At 43.1% G+C, this 24,165-nt stretch overlaps 1 protein-coding gene across 1 annotated transcript in view; it reads right to left on the bottom strand.

The window, feature by feature from the left end:
* PPP2R2A (protein phosphatase 2 regulatory subunit Balpha) overlaps window positions 1-802 on the bottom strand; it is a 36,471-nt gene extending 35,669 nt beyond the window's left edge. The window contains exon 1 of the mRNA XM_038160264.1: window positions 370-802. Coding sequence (XP_038016192.1) covers window positions 370-376 — 7 coding nt within the window. The 5' untranslated portion in view covers window positions 377-802. The remainder of the gene's footprint in view (window positions 1-369) is intronic.
* Window positions 803-24,165: the final 23,363 nt, after the last annotated feature.

The following is a 24,165-nucleotide window of genomic DNA, read 5'->3' as shown; positions in this document are numbered from 1 at the left end:
AAGTGTCCCTGCCATGCCAGGGTGCGGAACTGGATAGGTTTTAAGGTCCCTTCCCACCCAAATCATTCCTTGATTCTACGAAAAGGCAGCAGACCCACCCTGCCTGCAAGCTCCTCAACTCCAAAACACACCACTTCCCGCTCCACCTTGCTTCTTCCATCCTTTTTTTTCCCCCCCGGAGAACGGAGGGAAGGAGGGGTGGGTGGGAGCAAAGCACGAATTCCCATAAGGCAGGATAAAAAAAAAAAACCCACCCCACAACCAGCAAGGCGCAAGCGAGCCGGAATAGAAGAGGTGGCCGGGAGCCAGGGAGGCAGCGGGGAGAGCCCCCCGAGCCATGCTGGGGCGGGGGGGGCAGGCTGCCCTTACCTGCCATGTTGTGCTGGCGATAGCGGCCGCGGCGGGTCGGGCGGAGCGGGCGGCGCGGGCGGGGCGGGCGGCGCGGGGCGGGCGGCGGCGGCGGGCGGCGATGGCGGCGGATGGAGGAGGCGGCGGCGGCGCGGCCGCGGCGGGGCTGGGGCGGCCCCGCTCCGGCCCCCCCGGCGGTGAGCGTCCAAAATGGCGCCGGCAGAGCTGGCGGTGACGTCAGCGCGGGGCGGGAGCGAGCCGCCCTCAGGAGGGCGGGCGGCGCCACCACGTCCCTGCCCAGCTCCTGTCGGCCGCCATGGCGCGGGTGCCGCTCCTCCGCTCGGCATCGATCGGCCGCCCTCAGCCCGACTCCACCCGCCCTCTTGGCGGGGTTGCCGCCCTTCAGCCTAGCATCGACCACCCCCGTGACGAGGCTCTGTCCCTCATGGGGGGGCTACCGACGCTCGCTGAGCTCGGCCCCTGCCCGCCCTCATAGAGGGGTTGCCGCCCCTCGGCCCGGTATCGATCGGCCGCCTTCATGGCGAGGCTCCGTCCCTCGTGGCGGGGCTGCCGCCCCTCGGCTCGGCCCCTGCCCGCTCTCATGGAGAGGCTGCCGCCCCTCGGCCCGCCATGGCTCGCTCTCAGCCCCTCCGCGCTGCGGTGTCCGCCACCCACTACCCCCAGACTCCCCTGCAGGAAGCGCTTTCTTCCTTGACCCTTCTCCCGCAGGCTCGCCCTTCGTGAAGTCGAATATCCTGAATTGGAAGGGACCCACCAGGATCATCGATCTAGCTCCTGGCCCTGCACAGACACCACAAAATCCCACCCTGAGCATCCCTGGGAGCGTTGCTCAAATGCTCCTGGAGCTCTGGCAGCCTTGGGGCCGTGCCCATTCCCTGGGGACCTGTTCAGTACCCCACCGCCCTCGGGGGGAAGAATATTTCCCTGATAATCCCTTCGTGTCTCTTAGGGCATCTCCCTTTCATTTGTCCTTTGGTTTGGGGGATTTTTTTCTTCCCCCTTCCCTTTGCTCCCTTCTGCCATCTCCCCGTGCAGCAGCCACAGATAACCTGTTCGCTTGCGCATTTTCCACCCCCTTGGATGCTTTCCACAACGTCCAGGGCTCGGTCTCTGATTTCACTCCGTTCTCATTGCTATTCCCTGCATACACCAGCCGTGCTCCTGAGCCATTTTTAGCCTCCATCCACCTTTCACACTGACAGCCAGCAAGATCCACAAAGAAAGGCTTTCAGCCGAGCCCAGCTTGGCTCAGCTCCTGCTGGCTCAGAAGGGATGGAGGCTCCTTTTTAGCTTGCTGGGTCCCAGTTACAGTCTCATCTGTAGTTAACTACAGGACTGGGATAATTAATTCAGTACAATCTATTTAAGATCTTGTGAAAGTCATCAGTTTCCCTTAAAAGATGTTTGTGCAAACATTTTCTTCTCGGGCTGGGTAGATCTTGGTAATCCAGATTTCATTTGGACATTCATAAGCTCATCCTGCAAACCCAGCGCTGCCACAAACTTGAAATGTGACTTGAGATAAGCCTCCAAAACCATCCCATACACTGATTTCTACATTTCCAGGTCTAAACACCTAAGAGGATGCTTTTAGGCCATTGAATTGGCCTATTGAATTGCTTCTCAAGTCCAGCTTGAAACAGAGCTGTGGGAACTGGATGCCACTAATGAACACAAAAAGACAGACTCCCACCAAAAACCCACAACTGGCCCAAACTACAAGTTATTTTGGAATTCAGATTTGTCTCTGCATCCCCAATTAAAAAAAAATTGCACTGGCAAATAAATTAAGCTTGGAAAGAAAAATAACATTTGAAAGGACACTCAGCATGTATGGGATGTTCTAAAGAATTGTAACTTATCCAAGTCTGGAAATCTCCAAAACAAAGCGTTTTGCTTAGGTTGTTTTGAGAGCAACCCCAAAAACCTAAAAACAAAAACACTGCACATTTGGAAAAAATCACAACAAAGACAAACTCCCTGGTCCCAAACATCCCAGTCCACATTTCCCAGAGCTCAAGAGAAAATTCACTCAATTCTACAAATTTGTAGCCATGTTTACTTGATACCAAATTCAGCATGAAAGCTGGCATTCCTCTCTTTTCATAATTCCTTAAATTCTGAATTTAAATAATAAATAAAATTAATTCTTTAGACATACTCTTTTCAACCTGAGCAGAATTGTCCTGCAACTATTTAGCAGGAAAATTTGCAAATCTAGTCCAATTCATCCATTGCCTTCTGTATAATTACAGCAGAATTTGTCCTCATAGTAGAATAAGCATTGGTTCAAGAACCTTTGTTGCTAAATAAGGAAAAGAGACCTGCAATTAGCTCTGTAATAGAAATTAGTGAAGCCGTAGTACAAAGCTTATAATTAAAATAAAATTTCTCCTAGAAAAGATATCATGGTGCTAGGAGGATGGATTGTACTCCAATATTTCAGGTTTTTGTTGTGAACTAACTGAGCTACAGAAAATAATGGAGCGTAATAAATAAATAACATTAAATCACAGCCAGAGCAAGTAGCAAGACATCTTGGGAACCGCAACCTTTGCCTGGGTGTTCACTTTCTTGGTGGCTCAGAGCGTTCACACTACGAACGGTTGGTGTGAATGAGGCAGAGTGTGTTCCATAGCCCTGATCAAAGTTTGTGAGCACATACTTGGATTTCTCTGGAGCTGGAGCATTTGTTGAGGTGCTCTGGGGAGATTGTAACTGTATGATATTAAATTTATACACAGCCACCAACAGCACAAAGCTTTAATGAGCATTTATGTACTCTGATCATGCTTTAATGACTAATTCTTACTCTACACACAAACTCTTTCAGCTGAGACTGAAGAACACCTCTGGGAAGTGGGAGGGACTTACAGGAACAAGGACTCACAAAACAGCATTTCTGGATCTGTTTGCTGTGATATTTGTCAGAAAACTACATAAAGAGAGGTCAGCTGACAGCAGCCTAGACCAGGAGCTGTGGAAGTTAGAACAACCTAAAAATCAAAGTGTAACCTGTGACCAGCAACCAATGAAAATATATAATAATGTAAAATGACTGATCAAACAACTGAGGCTCCAAAGAAGAGCACTATCGGCAACTCATTTTGTATCTGCTTTAGTTTTCTAGTAATTTGACCTGTTAGACAAGACTGTAATGAATTACAACAATCCAGTTTAGAAATAAAGGGAACAATTATCAGCAGAATTTTCATTGGAGTTTAGTAATAGCTGAGCCATCTGAGGCCATATGCACGTTGACATCAGAGCAGTGTAATTCCCTACTCTCTGTACTTTATTCTGTTCAGCTTCAAGTGTCTCACTGAGAGGTTACCATTGTGTTTTTGCAGAGCATTTCAGAGAATAACTGCCTTAACTCCTTGAAAATATTTGCTAACGTTCACCCCCCATTTCCCACTCTTAATTTCACATAAACAGCTATCATCAAACCAGCACTGAGTCACATCTTGGTGCTGCTGCCGGAAAGCTGAACAAAAGGTCAGGCAGACCCTGGTTCTGCAATGAGTCTCAAGCAAAATTACCTGTGGGACAAGTCCCAACCCATCCACTCTCTTCACCTCTTACACCAACCTGGCTCAGGCAGCTGGGTTCCTGCTGCTGTTTTTGGTGCCAGCTGCCAGCCTAGGGCCTCTTCTATGGGCACACAGAATTTCATTTGCTTTTTTTTTGGCTTTACTCAACCCAATTTCATCTTAACCAGGTTCCATCTGCAAACCCTCAACTGCCAGTGGCCACAATTTTTCGGCTAAAACCAAAGTGTGAATAAAAGTTTAAGCATTTCCAGTTCCTGCCACACTGTGTCCTAAACCTAAACACTATAAAGATATTTCTTGTACTCTATATCACTGGGGCATTTCCAAAGTCACTGGGTTTTATTTTTGGAAAGGGAAATGTTGAAATTAAAGTTTCTTGCATGACTGAGCATCTGTACTGTTGGGGAAATCATGGAAGGCTTTGGGATGGAGGGGACCTTAATGACCATTTACGTCCATCCCCTGGGCATAAAATATAATCTGATCAGTCACTAGGCAGTTTAGTTTAAGTCTTATTAATGATAAAAAGTTGAAGAGGATAATACATATCTTGCAGCTGCCAGGAATTTTTTAGAGACCCAGTTCCCAGAAAACCCAACCTAACAACCATCCAATGATTCTGGAATTGAGTGCTCCGAACTACTCCTCATTGAGCAAACCTCTGCCATGGAAACTCTCTAATTCTGGTAACAAGCAGTTTGTGTCATCCCAGAATGTAAAGTTCATTGGATTAAAGCCCTGCTATTACAAGAGGAACCCTCAGCATTTTCCCCATACATTATTAAGACTTTTATTCTTAACTTTAGCCTGATACAAGCAAATAGAAGAGGTAATTAGGCTTGGAAAAACAATTCATATGTTCATTACAGTAGTAGTAGCTCGCAAGACAGATTTAAAACCAGTTTCAAATTTGATCTGTTTAGAGCAGGGCTAAGACACTGTTACTGAAATCACAATTTGCAACCCATTACTTTCATTGATTATTTAAGCACATTTTGTAGAGGATTCATGCACCTGAATTTTATTTTAAAACAAATGCAAAAATACAGGGAAAAATAAAGGGGAAGCGAAGCTTTGGGAAAAGAAGGGAAAAGGTGTTAGAGGTAGTCAGGAAGCACCTGTCTGGAGGGAAGAAAACAAGTATTTTTCAGCTTGGAGGGCTTGTTGGTGATGGCAGGCATGTCCCAGTATTTCAGGATTAAAAATTAAGAGAAGAGGGGTAAATTGAGGTTTATAGAAAAATTTCATTCTTATTTCTATGTATTTTACTATTGGGTTTTTTGGTTGGTTGGTTTGGTTTTGTGTTATGGTTTTTTTGGTTTTTTGTTTTTTTTGGTGGGTTTTTTTGGGGTGTTTTTTTGTTTGTTTGTTTGTTTTGTTTTTGTTTTACAAGCTGTAGTTAGTTCTGTGGAAAGATAAGCCCAACCAAAAAATAAGAGAACTGATATGGGATGCTAATAGTCCTATTGAAACTAAGAGAGGAGCCATAGGAGAAGATAAGAAGTTCATGAGGCATATGTTTAACCCTCCCTAAAAAGAAGTAGCTACAATTAAATGTTTGGTTAGGGATAACCTGGCACTTGGAGTCTTCAAACTCAGGATAATTTGGACATAACTTGGAACTCTGAAAGCTAAAACACTAGGAAAACAGCAACGTCAATGAAACAAAATGAGAGTAGTCATCCCAAACTCCACACCATAAAGACAACATAAGGCCCTCACAAAGTGGTTTTATTCTAACAAAAGTGACTAAATTCTGAAATACATTGCCAGAAAATACTTACAGCACATCCACTACAAGGCACTCTTGAGAGCAGATTCCCTTCCTGGGAATAGGCTAAGTAGAGCTTCTTCCTGCATAAGGGTGAGGGATACTGCTTTAGTCCTTTCCAGTCCCAATTTCACCACCCAACAGAGAAACAGATTCTGCAGTTGAGAACACAGGCTCTTTGTACCAGTGACAAAATCAAGTTACACCAAAACCAATAAATCCTTACTCAGAGAATCCTTTTAAAGCTATTAAATTCTCCTCCTATTCAGTCTTTAGAAACAGGATAATGAATACTTCTTGACTCTGAGTACATATAGATCAATGAAAGGAACATAACAGAAATAAAAACAATAATAAGAAAAAGTTACCTTGGGGGAATGCCACCCCTTGATGCACAGCCCTACCAGAGAGCTTGGTGCATTACTCAGGAGCACAGGTAACTCTGAGATGAGAGGTGCCTCAGTCATCCCCACCACCTTTAGGAGGCACTTTTCAGGAAGGGGAGGAGCTAGTAGACACAACTCCAAAAGCCTTGAGGAATTTTCATTCAGCGTTGGGTTATTTTTGCTTTTTAAGCCTTCAAACTCTCATGGCCTATACACAGAAATGTTTCTTCTTTTGGGTGAAGGATTGCAGGGTCATTGAGGGAAAAGAAGTATTAATTTTATCTTACTAATAAACCTGCCTAGGGGATCTAAATAAGTGAAAGAAAAACCTCAGAGACTTTCATGGAACATTTTTGTTTAACAAAAGCAGGAAGCTGAAAAGCAGCATGTTAAAAACACTGCTGTCCATAGGATTTCCCTGTTATTTTTAACAGTGAGCTTTAACATCTTGTATTTTAGATTCTTACTAAGGCAAAGTGCTTTTACACATTAATTGAGTTTACAAGCTATTTATTGTACTTCAGTAGAAGCTCAAAAAATTACACCTGTGCAGGTGTATTTCAAAAGGGTGATGTAACTACAAGGCTTAGCTCAGGCCCTGTAGTTATCTTGTATGTGTAACTGAAGCTGCTGTTACTAAAACACGTCTAAAAAGCCAACTGATCTAGAAGGAGCAGGATCAGCTCCTTGGAATCATGTTTTTGCACTTTGAAGAAGCCTGTAATTTCAGTAGCATTTTGCAGTAAGAAGTTAATTGGTAGCTCTTAGTGGTGCTAGCAGGGAGTATGAACTTATCATGTCAAAGATCCCACTTTGCCAGAAGAAATGCTCCTTAAAAACCATGGATTGTGGGGAATGATGATTAAATATATAATTTGGGCTAAAATGTCACCTTAGGCTTTGAGCTGAGGCATTCTCGCTCTTGATCCCAGGCTATCAGCTTGGTGTTACCAAGTTCCCATGGTATTTGAAGGGTGCGAATGCACTGATGTCCTAAGCCCTGGAATCACAGAAAGGCATGAGAAATTTTCAGATGATATTTTTCCAGGAGCTTTTAGCTCTTAATTCCAGGAAATGTGAAAATGTGACTTAAAAAAAAAAGAAAAAAAAAAAGAAGAAAGAAAGAAAAGCAAAGGTATTGTCTCTTTAAAACTCTGTTGATAGTAACTTACTCTGAGTAGTAACACTATCGCTCTAGTGTTGCTCAAGTCATGTGTACAAAAAACCACATGTGCAGGTAACTACCATGATTAGTCATTCATTAACTTACTCCTTGGTTTAGGAGCTCATTTACCTTTTGGTTTCATTTTTCATTAACAAGAGCACCACATTTTGAGGGTATTTCTAAAGTGTTTCAAACTTCTTTAAGCAAACAAGTATATAAATCAAAATTCAAGTATTTGCAGCCGAAACATTTGTTCTGAAATGTTCTTTTCTTGCTTTGCTTTGTCCCACAGTGCTCCTGGTACCATATTTGCAAGAACCTGAAGGTAATGCCAGGAATGAACTGAGAAGGGAAGGAAGGGAGGCCAAAATAGCAGAATTAATTGTTCCATTCACATGGCTTTTCTGCTTGGGAATAAGTTCACATTGTAAACAGGAGAGAGGTGTGGTTTGCAGATAGGACAGGAAATCCTTAGTTCTAATCCTTGCCGTGTTGTTAGTTCCCTTGGAGACCTTCAGCAAATGCATTCTGTCCCTGGATTTTTAATTGGAAATAAACTGGGGATGAAAGCCCTTAACGAGCTCAGAGGAGCAGCCTTTCACTTTCATAAACATTGATAATGTGTGTGAAAACAGCTCATGGCACTTAGGCTTGAAATCAACTCATCTCCTGCTCTGAGGGTAGCTCCTTACCCTGTCTGCTTTGAGGACCAGGGGCCTTTGGGGCTGGAGTCACCAGAGCACACACGGGGCTGTGTTTCTCTCACTCATTCCGGTGCAAAGCAGATGCTTCACTGGGGACAGAAGGAAATGTGACCTCCTATTGTCCGGTGTGATTTTCTCTGTCATCCTCTGGGCCAAGTGCAATCACATTTCTTACCTTTTTCACCTTGGATTGCATGCCTGTGAGTGAGGGTATGTTGGGGGGAGATCTCACAGAGGAAAGTGCCTTTGAAGGAGGGTGTCTGACCCTCCTTAGAAGCCTCAGCTCTGGCTGCTGACGGTGTGGCAGTGCCCTGTCCTCTGGAGCCCCACACCCCTGAGGCAGCTGCCTGGCAAGAGTTCAGCCATGTCTGATGGAAAGGGTCCTGGAACAGCAGAGGATGGTGCTGGGAATCCTGCAGGAGCACAGAGCCTAGAGGTGTGACAGTCCTGCTTGGAGTCAGGGCAGAGATTCTCATTTTTGTTAGTGTAGATTCTCTGTATTGAGGTAAATGATGGTGTAATTGGTGAATCAGGCTTACAGGCTTGTCATCCTGCTTTAGTTAGGAACTGCAGTGACAGAGTGTGCTAATAGTAGCATGAAAAGGCTGAAGTTCAGGCTCCTGGAAAGTGTCCGTACGTCAGGTTCCTCACTTTTGTTTCTCTCTTGCTGCTTACAGACACAATTTCAGAGCTACTGAGGACACACAGCTCGTGCTACTCCAGAAGAGTCATGGAAAAATATCTAGAACTGAGTGACAATTTTCTTCCATCACATAATTAGAGGAGGAAAACTCGCTAAACTCGCTAAAGAGTTGTCTGTTACTTACCAAACCTTGTTGGCTTTTCATTTGACTGCAAACATTTTGAATTGTCAAAACTCTAAACTGTTGCTGAAATTTAGACAACTTTCTCAGTGCTTGTTTGTGACTACTGGTATTTAAAAACACATTTCGTCCTTGCCCTGAAAAGCTTAATTAACTAGGCTAAATCTGAAAAACAACATTGAGAGCCTAAAGAAACTTGGTTTTGATTTGTAAATCATTTGTCCTGAGCCTGGTATGATGTCCTGAATTTAACCATGAAGTTTTATATGTGTAGAACCCTATTCTCTTTTATTGCTAAGCTATAAGAATTGTAGAATCAGATTCATAAAATAGTCTGGGTTGGAAAGGACTTCAAAGGGAAGGGAAGGAAGGCAGGGAAAACTTCCACTATCCCAGGTTGCTCTGAGCCCCATCCAACATGGCACTGGACACTTCCAGGGATAGAGCAGCCACAGCTACTCTGGGCAACCTTTGCCAGGTCCTCGCCACCCTCACGAGGAAGAGTTTCTCCCCAGTATCCCATCTAACCCTTCCCTCTGGCAGTGGGAAGCCATTCCCCCTTCTCCTGTCACTCCAGGCCTTTGTAAATAGTTTCTCTCCATCTTTTCTGTTGGCTCCTTCAGGTACTGGAAGGTCCAATTAGATCACCCTGAAGCTTCTCTTCTCCAGGCTAGACAATTCCAAGTCTCCAAGCCTTTTCTCCCAGCAGAGTGTTCCAGCCCTCTGATATTCCTGGTGCCTCTTCTGGACTCTCTCCAGCACCACCATGTCCTCCCTGTGCTGGGAGCCCAGGGCTGGAAGCAGCTCTGCAGGGGAGGTCTCAAGAGAGCAGAGTACCCACCTGACTGTCAAAAAGCATTGTTTGCATGATCTGTTCTTCCTATGCTTTTCCATTCCTTCTTCTGTATTTTCCAAATGTTCCCCTACTTCACTTCCTCCCCTTCCCCTTCAAAATCCAAACCTTTGTATGTCAAAGAAGCGAATCCAGGACAAAAGTTCCAGCAAGCCCAGACATTTTCTTTTCATTTTGACTGCACTGTGCTAGTTCCTCTGCAGGGAAGGGCCAGTACATGCAGAAGGCAAGGCCAAGTAACTCCTGTACGGTTTCCAAGATCAGAACTCTGATCACTGAATTATGTGCTCGTGCTTCAGACAGCGTCTTCTCAACTTGGCAAATGGGAAGCTAATTATAAGACACCAATGAAAGACACAGTTATTTGTAATTAAGCCTGGCAATACATCACAATGGTACTGCCACAGCCAAGTGCTGCCATGAAGGAGAAAAAGGTATCCCTTTCTTCAAGGAGAACTGCAATGTATTCATGATCTGCAGCAGAAGATACAGCTCAAAAGAGCAGTGAAGGGAAGACCCCTGAGAAACAGGAAAAGGGCAAGTTGTTTAATGTGATCCTTAGTTGACCAAACCTAGATACTGTTTGAAAATCATAGGCAAGAGGAAGCCCTGAATTACTTTCCTTATTGACCTTTTCTCCTTTCCCTTTCTGTGCCTGTATCATCTTTGCACTTCATTATGTGGAATAGAATAAATTTTCCTTTGAGGTTCCCTGTACATACTGGTTGGATGTGATCCTGCTTCTTGCTTTGCCCATCAACAGAGAGACCTGGGTACTTATATCCCAGGGGAAAAAGCCATTTATTTTTTAAACTGAAAGTTACTTTATAAAAAGACTCCAAGAGGGACGGAGGGATAGAAAATAAAAACTCCTTTACTGATACTTAACTATCAATTCATTCAAACCATTCTCGGGCAAACGCAAGTGTGCAGAATGCCAGAATTAGGTATCCAGGGGTCTTTGAAGAGAGCCATCCCTATAAACCAGGTGGAATTTAGAATGTGGTCACACAAGGCCACAAGATCCAGCTGACAATGTCTAACAAGCACAGCACCGAGCTGCAATAATTAGTCATAGAACATCTGCCCAGCCCGCTGCATGCAAAGAGAAATTAATTCATCTGAGCCACTAGTGCAAGTTTTAACTATTAAAAAGTGGTTCCGGTTGTCTTCTTTCACTTTGCTTAACAGCAGATGAGAGTTTTCATGGAGTTCCAAATGTTATTCCCAGTCTTGAGCCAGACCACTGGATAAAGCTATATTTCTGTAGTGTCATTGTTTTTATTTTGTAGTCACTGAGATTAAAAGTAAACTTCTCCTATCTCCATTGCTTCAACCAACATGAGGCGTACATGGTCATGGTCACTATCTCTATAGATAAATTCCTATTTCTCTATTTCCACATAGGAACTTTTGACTCAATTATCCATTCCAATTAAATTTTATAGTAATGGATGTTCCAAGAATATTCAGCTGCTTACAGCGTCAAGAAAATTAAATTGAATTTTTGCCTGCACAGTGAATTTTGGCCTGGTAAACTCCAGAGAATATACACTGGAAAAGTTGTATTAAAATTATTTATCTGTGGAAAACACCCTAATCAAAGTTTGCATCCTTCTGGACAGCAGAGAATCCAACTATGAAGAATGTGTATCTCTGAAAAATATGTCTTAGTGACCAGACTTGCCAAGTCCTCCTGCTTCCCAAGCTGCTCATTTCTGCTTTTTGTGTAGAACCCTCTCCTCTTGGTGACATTGAATCCTAGGATGAGCAACGTGATGGACAAAACCACAAGGTTAGAATAAGTCAGTTTTCACATTCGATATTTTAACACAGTTGCAAGAAGTGATAAGAAAGTGGGTGGCAAATGAGAGTTGCTCTTTGAAAGTACAGAGCTGTTCTCTGGAAAAGTCTGAGCCACGAGAGAATGCACATAAATATTCAGTGGCAGAAAATTACCCTCTACCCAAAAAGCAAAAGTATTTCTGGTTTGAGAGAAACTTCTTTCCAAAACTGGACAAAACTAGGAATATTTCCCAGAATCTGGAAGTTCCCTGGACTCTGCAGGGACTCTGGGAAACCAAGAAGTTGATCAGTTGTGTTCCTGGTGGTTATACAAGAAAGGCTGCAGGAACAATCAATCAGTTACAGGCAAAATGTGAAAGTTTAAGAACTTGCAGTGCTTCAAATGGAACATCTGGGGCTCAGCAAAACAGTGTTTGGTTTCTCAGAGTGTGTTTGAGCAGCTCTTGTCAATATTGTGAGCACAATAGTAAGTTTAATCAAGCACATTGACAGCAGCTATATTGTACCGTACGTGGATGTTGCAGCCAAAATAGCTGGTGGTAAAGTCCAGGGTAAGGAAGCAAAAGAGGCCCTTGCACAGTATCCACAGATGTTTAATTCAGCCGTGTGGTAAGATGTTCAGGGTCCCAAGGCAAGAATCGTGGGGCGAGTCCAGGTTTCTGTGTCTCAAGAGGTCGGGGCTGAACAGTGGCATGGGGCAGTACCCAGGTGAGGGCCAACAGGGGACTAGCAAGGGAGTGGCTGAGGTACACAGGAACAAGGGGAAGGAGCCAACGGGCTCTAACAGCTTTCCTTGTGTCTCCCTAACTCAGGGAATGCCTCTCAAGGTCTCCACACCTGGAGACAAAGCTAATTATAACATGCTATTTAAAGAAAGGCTGTGATCTCAATGAAATGGTCCAAGATAAGAGGGGGAGGTAGAGTGTTTTGGTTTTTTCTAGCAAGGGTTTCCCATACACAAGAGGGTCAATTTAAATTCTTGTTCTGCTTGATTCTGCCCAAGTTCTTAAACTTAGTCTGTCACACTGCAAACCAGTGCCCTAGTTAAATTTGTTGCTGGCCATCATCAGCAAAAGCTGAATCTCTTTCTCTGTACTTTGCCAAGTAACAACAAAAGGGTTTTAAAAGGCCTTAGTTTTTCTACATTGTAGGGGAAAAAAAAAAAAAGTACATTTCAAAGCTTGGAAAACTTCCCGGCATAAAAATAAAACGTAAAACTTACAAAATCCTCTCTGCCTGCTCTTACCCAACACTGTGGAAACAGACAGATTCTTCAGGGATCCTCAGCAACAAAGTAGTTGTTGCAATCAAAACTTTGGTTTACTTGGACCCTCTAAAAATCAGGTCATTTTGAAAGCCAAACATCTAAACCCCTCTTCATAGCAGGTTACTTGAACACATTAACCATAACTTCAGTTTAAAGCACACTTAAAATCGTCTGTCCGAAGGAACCAGCCACTAGTGAGGGACCACAGCCCTGACACTTTGCTTCTGCTCTCCTGCTCAAAAAGAGCCTTTTATCCCTTAAGTCACATACATGTCCACTCTTATTTCCCTGCTTTCTCATTTTTTTGGCCATGTTTTTGCTCAGAGCTCCTCTTCTTGCATCAGCTGGGATAAGGACGCAATTATTTTCTCAAAGCACTATATTTCTATTGTTCTCTTGCAATAGTGAGGAGACAACTGGACTTTGGCTCTGCCACGAGAAACCAGAAGCTGCAGTGTTCATTTTGCAGCAGCCTGAAATAGCTCCTTCCTCTGCCTGCTGCTCCTCCTGGCTTCCCTGTGCAGTGCCAGCATCAGCAGAGCTGTTGCAAACAGCCTGGCTGTAGGACCAGTTTCATCCAGCGTTGCCAAATGTGCAGCTCCCAGAGCCTGCCCACTCCTTCCCCCCAAACTGGTGGCATGATTGCCATCCTCACAGCTTCTGCAGAGTGCTCCAGATCGAATGGGGCTCCTCTGGAATGAGCACCTGGCTTTTACTTTCCTGGGAATGGGTGGTTGTTTTACCAGGAGAGCCCTGTGAAATCTGAAATGTGTTAAATTGTGGATTCATTGCCACATTCCTCCAGAGCTGGAAAGGGACATTCCCGTGAGGGGGAGGCTGGAGAAGCAATAAACAGGGCATTGGAAAACACCATCCACAGGGCCCAACCTGACATCCCTAACTCTGCATGAACCTGGAGGATGTTTATCCAGCACTACTCCCTGCATTTGGAAAAGTGGTTTTGGCCACGAGACAACTCAAACTGAGAGCTCTGTGAGGAGCATTCCAGTACACCTAGGACTTCTGTTAACAGCAGTAATAAACTATCAAACCTTTGTTTTCCCAGTCTCTGATATTGCCAGGACTCCTAAAGAGGGTACAGCGATGTGCACTGTTAAATATTGTTCTTCCCCATTTTGTTCTGATCCACACCAACAGAATAATCCAGGCAAGTCTTTTCACTTGCATCATGTCAAAAATCTCCGGAGCTGAATGTGAAGATAAAAAAAGTTTACTGTACTTGGAAACAAGCTTTATTCCCTAGAAATCAGCAAACCCAATGATTCTATCATGGTTTCAAGCTGAAACTGCCCTTTTTGCTTTACAAATTTCAGTTGTATCTATTGTAGGAGCTGCTTCATGTTGCGCTGAAATGCAGCCACTTCTGGGGTAGGTTTTGAAATCTGTTTGGCGAAAAAGATCGCAGCATGGATCAAAAAGAAACTGATCCCATAATTTTATTTTACAGAAATGAAGGGTAAGTTCTTCATTAGAAGATTGACAAGAAGCTTAAGTGATCTAGATTTTGTTCTCTGTTGTGTTTCATGTTTGTTGTGCCAGCTAAGCAAATAATCTCATTTCTTCCTTCCTTTTTTTCTAAAAGAAGGAACAATAATGGCTTCTTTAGCCAGATCCATGCATTTGGACATCTTACTGCACCTAGCATTCAGGCGCCTGACTTCTTATTGCCACATGAATGTCTAGAATCGCTATTTACTAAGAAAGACTTGAAACTCTTTTGGATCTATGTGTAAAATAAATTCTTTGTTAAGATTTTATGTGATCTCAGAAAAAATTATAAAAGAACACAAGATGAAAACATAAAATGAAGAAGGTCAGGTTTAGATGAAATATTAGGATGCAGTTATTGCTTGTGAGGGTAGTGGAGGGCTGGGATGGAATTTGCAGAGAAGCTGTGGTTCCCACAGCCCTGGAAGTGTCCAATGGATGGGGCTTGAGGCTGGGACTGGGAGGTCCCTGCCCATGACAGGGGGTGGCACTGGATGGCATTTAAGGTCCCTTCCAACACAAACTATTCCACGATTCCGTGATTCTACGTGAAACTGGGAAACTGAAGGCAGGGAACAATGACCCTTGGTAGAATTCAGCTAAGAACAATGAAAATAACACGCTGAAAAATATGTATAGCTATAAAAACCTCTTAAAAAACACTAAGCAGGTGAAGGAAAATGAAGTCATCATCCCTTTAAATGTATATACAAGGCTCTTGGTTTTTTGTTTCCCATCTGGGAAGGTGTTGAGTTTCCAGGACCGTGCCAAGCACTAGGACGTGCTGCTGGATGCCCCCAGGCTGAGGGGACACTTGCTGGGTTATTTTTGGCCACATGAGTACATCACTCAATGCTGCCACTGTTTGCAGCTGTGACAAAGAGAGGCCTCTGTGTCATAAAATTCGAGTGGATGCATGGAGGAGGGGAGGAGAAAATGAGGAAGGCATGACCCAGACCATGTTTTGCTAACAGCATTAATTCCTTGTTTAATTAAATAGTTAAATAAATTCAATCTGCGTAGTAGATAGAATAATTAATCGCAGGCTAGTTGCATTTTTCAATTTCTTTAAAGAAAACAAAAATAAATTCATCATCATCACTCCCCTGGATTTTGTTTACCTCCCAGATCACGGATCTGATTGATGTAACAGAAAGTGCCCTTTCTAGTAATTGTGGGTCATGGCAGAAGAGATTCCCATGCTTTAGGGAGATTATTCAGAAAACACTGGGAAAATGTTCTAAAACAGGAATGGAAGCTTGTTTTGGTCTGTTTTTAATACAAAGAATTTCAGTAATAGTTGAAGAGGGGAGGAGACTATGGAGAAGAGCTTTGCTGGAGAAAGGTGTTGGAGAGTAATGAGAACAAACAAAAAATCAGATTTTTAAGTTTTATGAATATCTAAAGAACAAATGCAAACTTTCCTTATTTTAAGTGGGAATGGGTGCTGTTTTGTTAAAATGCTGTGAAAGAGGAGGGAAACCTAGAGAAAATACCACTAGTTTTCAGATCTTTGTAGTAAAACTATTGTCAAAATGAGAATTTATGTGAGATTTTCAGTTACTGGGTTGTTTTTTTGGTTTGTTTTTTTTTTTTTTTTTTTTGTAGGTAGGAGCTAGGAGCCCCAAAATGCTCCAAATCAAAACTGAAATGGGAACACCCTCAGCCCCCAACTGTGAAATTTGTTTTGGATCCCTTCAAAAAGAAACCCTGGACAGACTTGGTTAGGTCCCTCTCATTTGTGTTCACTATGTGGAATTTAGTGTCATCCAGGAACACTTCCAGGGTCTTCAGGGCAACTCAGGGCATTTGTCCTTGAAGGTTAACATTTGGAGTGGGTACAGTGTCGGCTGTGGCAGGAGGTTTGAGGTGGGATTTCACAAATCCTGGATAATTTCTGTTCCAAGTTTCCATTGTCAATGTGGTTTGTAGAACAGGGAATGTCTTCAGCCTCCTCTAAAAGGATTGGTTTATACTTTTGCCTTTTCCTCCTTACTTTTGGAGATGAAATCAGCTAGAAGAGGGGAGCAAAAGCATAAGTGGTGGCGGCAGCTGTGACACAGCAGCAGAGAGATGCCAGGCAGCTTCCTTTGGGACATTTCTGTACCAGTGTCCTAAAAAGAGATGAGAAAAGGGAAGGAGGAATTCTGAATCACATGCACATTATGAAGCTGATTAAGCAGCTGAGGAAAATCAGCTTCTGGAGGCTTCTGCTCCTCCTGTGGGGTTGGTGGTGGGACTCTGACTTTGGAAATTACCTTGTAAATGAGCCTCTGTTTGGGGTAACCCCCCTTATTCTGCCTCTGAAAGTAAAAGCCGAGTTTATTGATAATTATAGGTCTGTTAATAGCCATAAATTATCAATCCAGCCATAAATTATCAATCAATTATCATTATTAAGCCTTGTTTGGCTGGAATTCCTTGCCCTTCATTTCTGTAAAACAAAACTATAGGATCAGTTTCTTTTTGATTCATGCTGTGATCTTTTCCACCAAAAAGATTTCAAAACTTACCCCAGAAATGGCTGCATTTCATAACTGGATTTTAAAGTGCATTGCCTAGCTTTGTATGGCAGCCTGGTCTGGGTGACAGCACTACAGAAATAAAGTAATTATTTCGTAGAAGGTTTTTTCCATAAGGGAGATTCCTGCTGGTGCTGAAGCACCATCCTGCTCATCTGGATTTCTCCGTAAAATCCTGCGGTAATGCTGCCACCTATGGAAGATTCCCCAGCCCCGACCTTTGCAATCTGCCCGATGTGTTCACAGCTGTGAAAACAGGAGCTGAGTGTGCTCCTCTGATCTGCTGATAAAACTCCCTGTTTTCTATTGGATATTTAATCCTGACATGAAGAGGCACAAATTTGCTTCCTCACAAATAAATCAGTTTTGAAATTGAAATTGCTTCAGGAAATTGGCTCTTAAGACAATATTTTTGCTTGACAGTGACAGCTCAAGGTCCCAATGCAAAATATCATTTTAAGTGCTGCAAAAATACCTCAAAAAGCTGGGCAGCGTTTCTAGTTCTTTTTTTTTTTTTAATGATACCGCTAAGGAAGGTTTCACAAAAAAAATTCCTTCTTCAGGGATATACTTTAACTTGCTGAGTGTATATAATATATTTTCTATGGTGTACATGATGGGGAAGTTCATGTGGAATTGGGGCCTTTTCCCTTAAACTTGTGTCATTTTGGGTATCAAAATGGAAACCTGTCAGGAAATTTGCACATTAGGTCTTGGAAGAGGCCACATTTTTGGAGTTAGGAGAAAGGGGAATGTGCTTGACCACCGCTACAGGTTCTACAGTCAAAAACAGTCTCTTGGCATTAGTGCCTGTTTTCCACCCTGGGACTCACAAGGTAAAAGTCAAGATGCTTAAAAAGTTCAAGAAGTGTTTAACAAATGCTGAAAATGTGTTTTTCTCTCTTTACCAGGTGCTGTAGAAACCAACCCCAAAGGCTTGAGGTAAAGCTCTGTCTGCAAGTACCTTTTTCTTGGAGGAAAGCACAGCTTTGACCACCCCCCACCTTGTACATGGCCCCAGAACAGAAAATTGTGATTAAAAACTGATCAAAGCATTCATATTTCTCTGCTGGTGGGGAAGAAAGGGAAATACTAGGAGAAAGGGAAGGGGCAAGTTAGCTTTAAAGGCTGTAGGGGGAGGATGAGAAAAGTTCCATCAGGTGTGATCTGTGCCAGGTGTTTCCTCTGAAGTGCTGATGACTGAGGGTGTGCTGAGGGGGCTGCAGAGCTTTCCAGAACTGGGGGGCAGCCCCTGGCTCCTGAGGTGTTGAGTCCTCCTCTCCCAGACCACAACTCTGCCTGTCTGGGGAAGAAGGGGGGGGGGGGGGAGGGAAGGAAGGTTCTCTGGTGGAAAAACAACTGTTTGAGAATGTTCTCCATGGAGGAGCTGATTTAATTTGCTGCAGCAGGGTGGTAGGATGGGGTTATGCCTGTATGTGGTGCTGGAAGTGGGTTTTTTCCCTTTGGTTGTGGCTGATTTGCAGCTTCCCGTGATCCTGCCCAGATGGTGCTGTTTACTTTTGAGCTTCTGGAAAGTTTTGGGAAGGGCTAGGCTGCCCCTTCTTTTCTGTAAAATGGTTCTTCAGCTTTCTTGTGGTGTTCTTGGGTTGTTTCCAGTTCAGTGGGGTTTACTGTAATTGGTATACTGAAATGAAACAAGGAGTAGTAAAACTTCTCCAGAATGTTGGTGGGGTTCCTTGAGGTGAAGCACCAAGGCCAGCAGAAAGAGGAGTTTATAAATACTCACAAGTGGTTTTGTTCTTTTGTTCAGTCCTACTTTCTCTCCATAAATATAACAAATGGAAGATGCTGTTACTGTGGGATGAAATGTGGGCAGGAACACTACAAAGTCCAGGGGTAAATGAGAGCATTGCTGTTGCACCTTTCAGCAGGAAGGGACAAATTTTCAAATACTCAGATGCTGCTTATAAGACAAAGTTCAATGATCACTACCATAATGGGGCACTCATTTGCTGCAGATAAGATTGGAGACTTTCCTGTGTTTATGATCACCTCCAACTCCCCGAGATGTGATTTTCCTTTCCCTGAGAGTTTTGAATATGCACAAAAATACTAAAAATACAAGTTTTTAGCAAAATTCAGACATGCTGTTATCTGTGTTGCATTTGATAAAGCATTTCCTGCTGACTCCTTGCTCTGCCAGCTATTTACAATGCCTGTAAATCAAATTCAAGCCCTAGACCATAAGGTTACTTTTTTCCTATATATGTGTTTTTTATACTAATAACTGTGGAAATGCCTGTTGGTGATGAGGATCCTGTTGTCTGGAGTGTACTAAGAGGGCTGTAAAGAGGCTATAGAGTTTGTAATTTAGATTAAGAGGTTTAAATATAGCATGTGAATGTAGCAAATGCCAGTGGGATTTAGCGGGAAGACTTTAGGGGCTAAAACTTTAAAAGAGAACCAAGGGAATAAGGTGCTCAATTGCCTACAGAGATTGGACCCTAGAGCTTGTCTGAGCAAGGAAAATGACAGGAATGACTCCATAACTGTTCCTAATCACTCCCAAAGCAGATGTTTCCAGTCCAAGATCCTGGCTTAGATCAAAGATCCCGGTCTCGCTCTGCTTTAGAGAAAATGAGAGCCCTTGTAAAAGGCTGATTCTGTAATAAACTGTTCCAGCCACCCTTCCCCATGGAGCGTGGCCTCTGTTGTTTCACTGACAGAGCTCTGAAGCTGCTCAGCTGAGATGTGAAAGAAGCAGCAAGGTAAAGGAAGAGAAAGGTAGTAGCTTTCAATGTTTTTGGAATAAGTTTGACGATGATGTAAGACTCTTTGAGGTCCATGACTGTTTGGCAAGTGTAAATTGGAACAATGGAATTAAAAAATTAGCTGGTAAAAGAAGTATAAAACTGGCAAGGGGGTGCTTTTGTCCAAGAGCTGCCATAAAAACAGAGGATATAATCCTCTGAGGAGGATGCTGCAGGCTGACAATGTGCTGTTCTTGGCTCTGATGTTACCCTGAATCAGTTCTGTGTTGATCAGAGCAGGAAAAATTGTTGTCAATGCTTTTGTGCACTGGAAAGCAGTCTGGGCTTACATCGTACAGGATGTCTTGACTATATCAGTCAAAGATATCCAAAGTATTTTTATGTCTTTATGGCAGCTTCAGATAGGCTTTTTCTTCTTAGGATTTTGCAATAAATGGTCATGTGGCCAAACATGAGAATTTTGATATCCACTTTTTTTTTGTTTTTGCCTGTCACCTGAGAGTCTTTAGTCACACTGCAAAGGCACAACTCCTTAGCAAACCTGGGATTGTTAATCCTCCATTTGATCTGTGTAGGCACTGAAAGCTGGATCTAATCCAGAAGGAAATCCACCTTTATGCAGAACTGCTCTGGAGTGGGGGGGCCAGCTCTTTTCTTTCCTTCTGTATAGAGCATCCCTTCAAGCTGTGCTGCCATTTGTGCTTGGGGGACAAAAGCCTGGTGTGGAGGAAGGCTTCTTGTATCCTGGCCTCTGTGGAACCTGGTTTAGATTGAGGCCATCATGTCTCAACAAATTTCACTGAGTAGGGCTGTAAAATCGGGCTCCTGCTCCAGTGACCTGCAGGGCGAGTTACTATCCCAGAGAAACTGCCTGGTGGAGATGATCTCGTGCTTGAAACAGGCAGCATGTCCAAAACAGCCAAAAGATGTGCTTCGAATCCATCAGAGAGGCTGCCACTAACTCGCAGGACAGTAATTTGTATGTGGTTTGTTTAGGTTGTTGTTTGAGTTTTGGGTTTTTTTTCTATGGCCAGCAGCTATCCAAGTGTTCCCTTATCTTTCTAGGTGATGCCTGACTAGCAGGTGGTGGCACCAGGGTACTGTGACAGGAAGAAGTCAGGCTTGAGGTTAAAATATTTCCATTTTGGTGAGGACTGACTTTTGTGGTGCTGCTTCTCTGACTCTGCTGCCACTGCTAAAGTAATTCCATAGTTTCAAAGTCATTCTCCTGTGTGTGCCTGGGCCACATGGCAGGAAAGGTTCCATCCTCTTGGAGAGCAGACAGTACTGATAATCCGTAATTCCAGGCAGTAAAATAGTGACAGAACACGGAGTTTCTGCTCTGGACACAAAGAGCAAGCAAACATTTCTATGAAGTGTCACTTGAGAAGCAAAATATGTACCTGCACTGCTCAAAGTGGTGAGTGGCAAGACTTTATGGGGATCAGTTTGACCTCAAGATGCTGTAAGGAAAAAGAAAAGTTTGTATGGGAAAGCCTGTTGGAATAGAATATGGTTCAGAAGAGAGAAAAGGAATTCATGCTGGACTAACAGTACAAAAAAGGCCTTCTTTCAGGGTTACATGAATAGGAGGTGTTGTGCTCACTAAGTGTAACTTTGCGTTGAGAACAGGTATTAATTTGTACTAACAATGGCTAAATAATAGTATTTCATTAAATTGCATCAGTGGCACCCTGATGGGGCTGTTCAGCAGTGGAGTTTGAGCAAAGCTCCCTCAAAAGAGAGCAGCCAACAGCTGCATGTTCAGTCCCAGTTGAAGGCGTCAGGATTGGAGCGAAGAGTTGCTGTGCAGACCACAAGGTGGTGGCATTGTCCAGGTAAATGTTGCGTGAAATATCATGATTTTAATATTTCTGTGTGTTTGAACTGCAGGTTTGTCTTCTGTACCAGCATTATTATGGGAAAAGAAATACCATTTAAAATATTTGACTCTGTTGCATAATTAATCAGGAATGTAAAATACTTTTCTTGATGCTAGGGACTTTTATTTTCTCTTTTAGAACATTTTCTTCTCCAGCTTTCCCAATACTAAGCAATTTGAATAACATGTAGCTGTGCTACAAAGGGACTGAGAGCAGTTGTGCTCTGAAAGACAGCTCTGGAAAGTGGGAGAGTAGGGCTGAGTTCTTTTGTTCCTGTATTTTTTCAGGCAAGTGGCTTAAATTTCATGGACCCCTGTTTCTGATCTGTAAATTGGGAATGTACCTCTCCTCCTTCTGTTCTTCATGTCATGTGCAGGTGCTGCCTCCCTCACTAACACCCTCTCCTTTCTTGAGTGTTTAAAGTGTAATCCTTGCAGAATCAAGAGCCAGAACATCTTTCATGTGGTTGTTGTTCATAAATTTGCACAAATGAGTTGTGTTGAGGTTCAGTGCTAGGAGCAGCCTGTGCTGAGAGGGTGCTGAGCCCAATTCCTGGACCCGTGCACTTGAAACATGAATAAGCCTCAAAACTCACAATTTAATAATATTTTAAAGATCTGAGTTTTGTCTTTCTGCCTGAATTTCCCATCTTGGGCTGTAGGACAGGGATGTGCTGCCCCTGTGGTCGTGTTGGCAGTGCTCCCCATGTTTATGGTACTACTGAGGGGGATCAATTTAGGTTGTTGGTTCAGCCACACTGCCTCCTTCTACTGTTCCCTAATCCATCCTTTCCCAAGATCTTTCCATAGCCTCTTTCAGGGGCTTTGCCCAATGCTGTCAGAGCTGCTGCCTTATCAGCCTGTTTACCATCACCTTTCAGCTCACCCCTTCCTCCTGCAACATCTGTCAGTGCCTGAGGAGAAAGGTGCCTGACAAACTCTTCAGACTTTTCAAAGTTTCAAACGAGATTGGTGATCTTCTCCCTTTCCTTTTCTAGGAGTTCTCTAGATCTGAAGGCGAGTTTTGTAGTAGGATATGGGGAAAAAGCAGATCAGAATTCATCTGCTTTGTTCTGAAAAGCTTTAAAACTGTGTTATACAGATTAAATCACAGAATTGTGATTTTATATTGCTTGTTTGGATTCTGTCAACTGAATGGACTTCTGCTTTTGTACTAACTGCTCTTTTACTCTCAACCTGCAGACATATCCTTTTTACTTCCTCTAACCTGTATTTCTTGAGTTGGACACAGATTCGGAACTCCTGGATATTTGGAGTTTCTGGGCCACACTGCACAGCACAAGAGAAATTTGGTCTGGTGCTGGGGATTTCCCTGTGACAAAGGACAAGTCTGGGCTGTGTTGTGAAGTCAGGGATCCAAGTGCAGCTTTGCTGTCGCTGAAACTGAGGGTGAAACTTCACCAGCCCATCAGATCCCTGATTCTCACCTGTTATACTCATGAACAACAAAGGTACCCGAGATCTGGGGACAGGACGTCAGTGCAGGTGTTAAAACACCTCAGATGAACCAATATTTAGTTCCTATCTTACCAAATAATTAGGCCAGGTGTAAAACAGGAGTTCTGCAAACTCTCAAGGCTTGTAGATCATATTTCCTATTTTACAAACGGTGTGGTAGTGGAAACCTTCCAACCCTTGAGAGAACATTTTATCAATAGCTGAAGGTTTACCTGTAGTGGCAAGCTAAACTTTATAGTTTTATGTTAGAGATGTACATATGTTATACATGCATACCATGAATATGTAAGAGTGTGGAAGTGCAGTAAATTCAAGTTTTTAGATGATGCTGTCGATCCAAGTGAATGCCATTGGCTCATTTAACCAGCCTTTGGTGGAAAGGCAGAGGTTGTTTTGTTCCCAGCCCACAAGGATGTTCCTTAAAACAAATGTTTGTGTTTTGGCTGTCTTTGGTACTTTTTCAATGTTGTTATTTTGCAGGGTATTCGGCAAATGTGCCAATAATTGAGCCCTGGGGACATGTTTGCACATGTCCATGGATGGCATTGTCCCAGGATTCAGGAGCTCCTGAAACCCATTTCCATCCCTGCCATTGACCTGCAGCAGCTTTGACTTCCCTGTGTTCCCACTTTGTGTGGGACAGGAATGATGCAGCAGCATCTACCTACAGCAGATGCTAAGCAACAGGGCTTGGTGTTCACTGAAGCGTGGTTTGTCAGCTTGTGTCTGGATGATGAGGAAACAACCCATTTGACTCTTACTGGATTTTATAATTTTATTGAAACTACAGTGGTCAACAAAGCCAGGGAAAAAGAATCAAGAAATGAAAACCTAAGGGAAAATAGGAAGAATCTAACTGTGTCAGTTCTCCCAAACTGGACTAGTCACTGAAGAAAACTTCTTTCTTTTATGGTTTGGAGCTTAGAAGTGTTTCTTAATATGATTTATTAGTTAATACAAAGTATTTTGCCTGATTGGTAATGCTGCTTATCCTAGATGTTTAAAAAAATAAAAATAAAATAAAAAAAAAAAAAAATAATAGCAGTGGAAATGGTAGAATGTGGGTTTTTTGCTTCAAAATGCAGGTTGTTGCCACTTGGCCAAATCTGCTCAAGCTTAATCTGCAATAAGCTTAAGCAGGACTAATAATGCCCAGAAAATTCTACTTTCTTACTTATTTCATCCTGTAGTGTTATTTCTTCTCACACTCGAGTTCTCATTGGAACTCTTTACAAATTCCAATGAACAACTTAGCACTGGGGACCTCTGGATTGTTGGTCTGAGCCTTCATGTGCTGTTTGGACAAAGGATGATAATAAAAGTAGGGATTTTTTTCATTGGC

Source organism: Motacilla alba, chromosome 22 (genome assembly GCF_015832195.1).
Source record: "Motacilla alba alba isolate MOTALB_02 chromosome 22, Motacilla_alba_V1.0_pri, whole genome shotgun sequence".
Taxonomy (NCBI): Eukaryota; Metazoa; Chordata; class Aves; order Passeriformes; family Motacillidae; genus Motacilla; species Motacilla alba.
The sequence above is the reverse complement of the archived record's forward strand: the minus strand, read 5'-3'. Positions and strand labels throughout refer to the sequence as shown.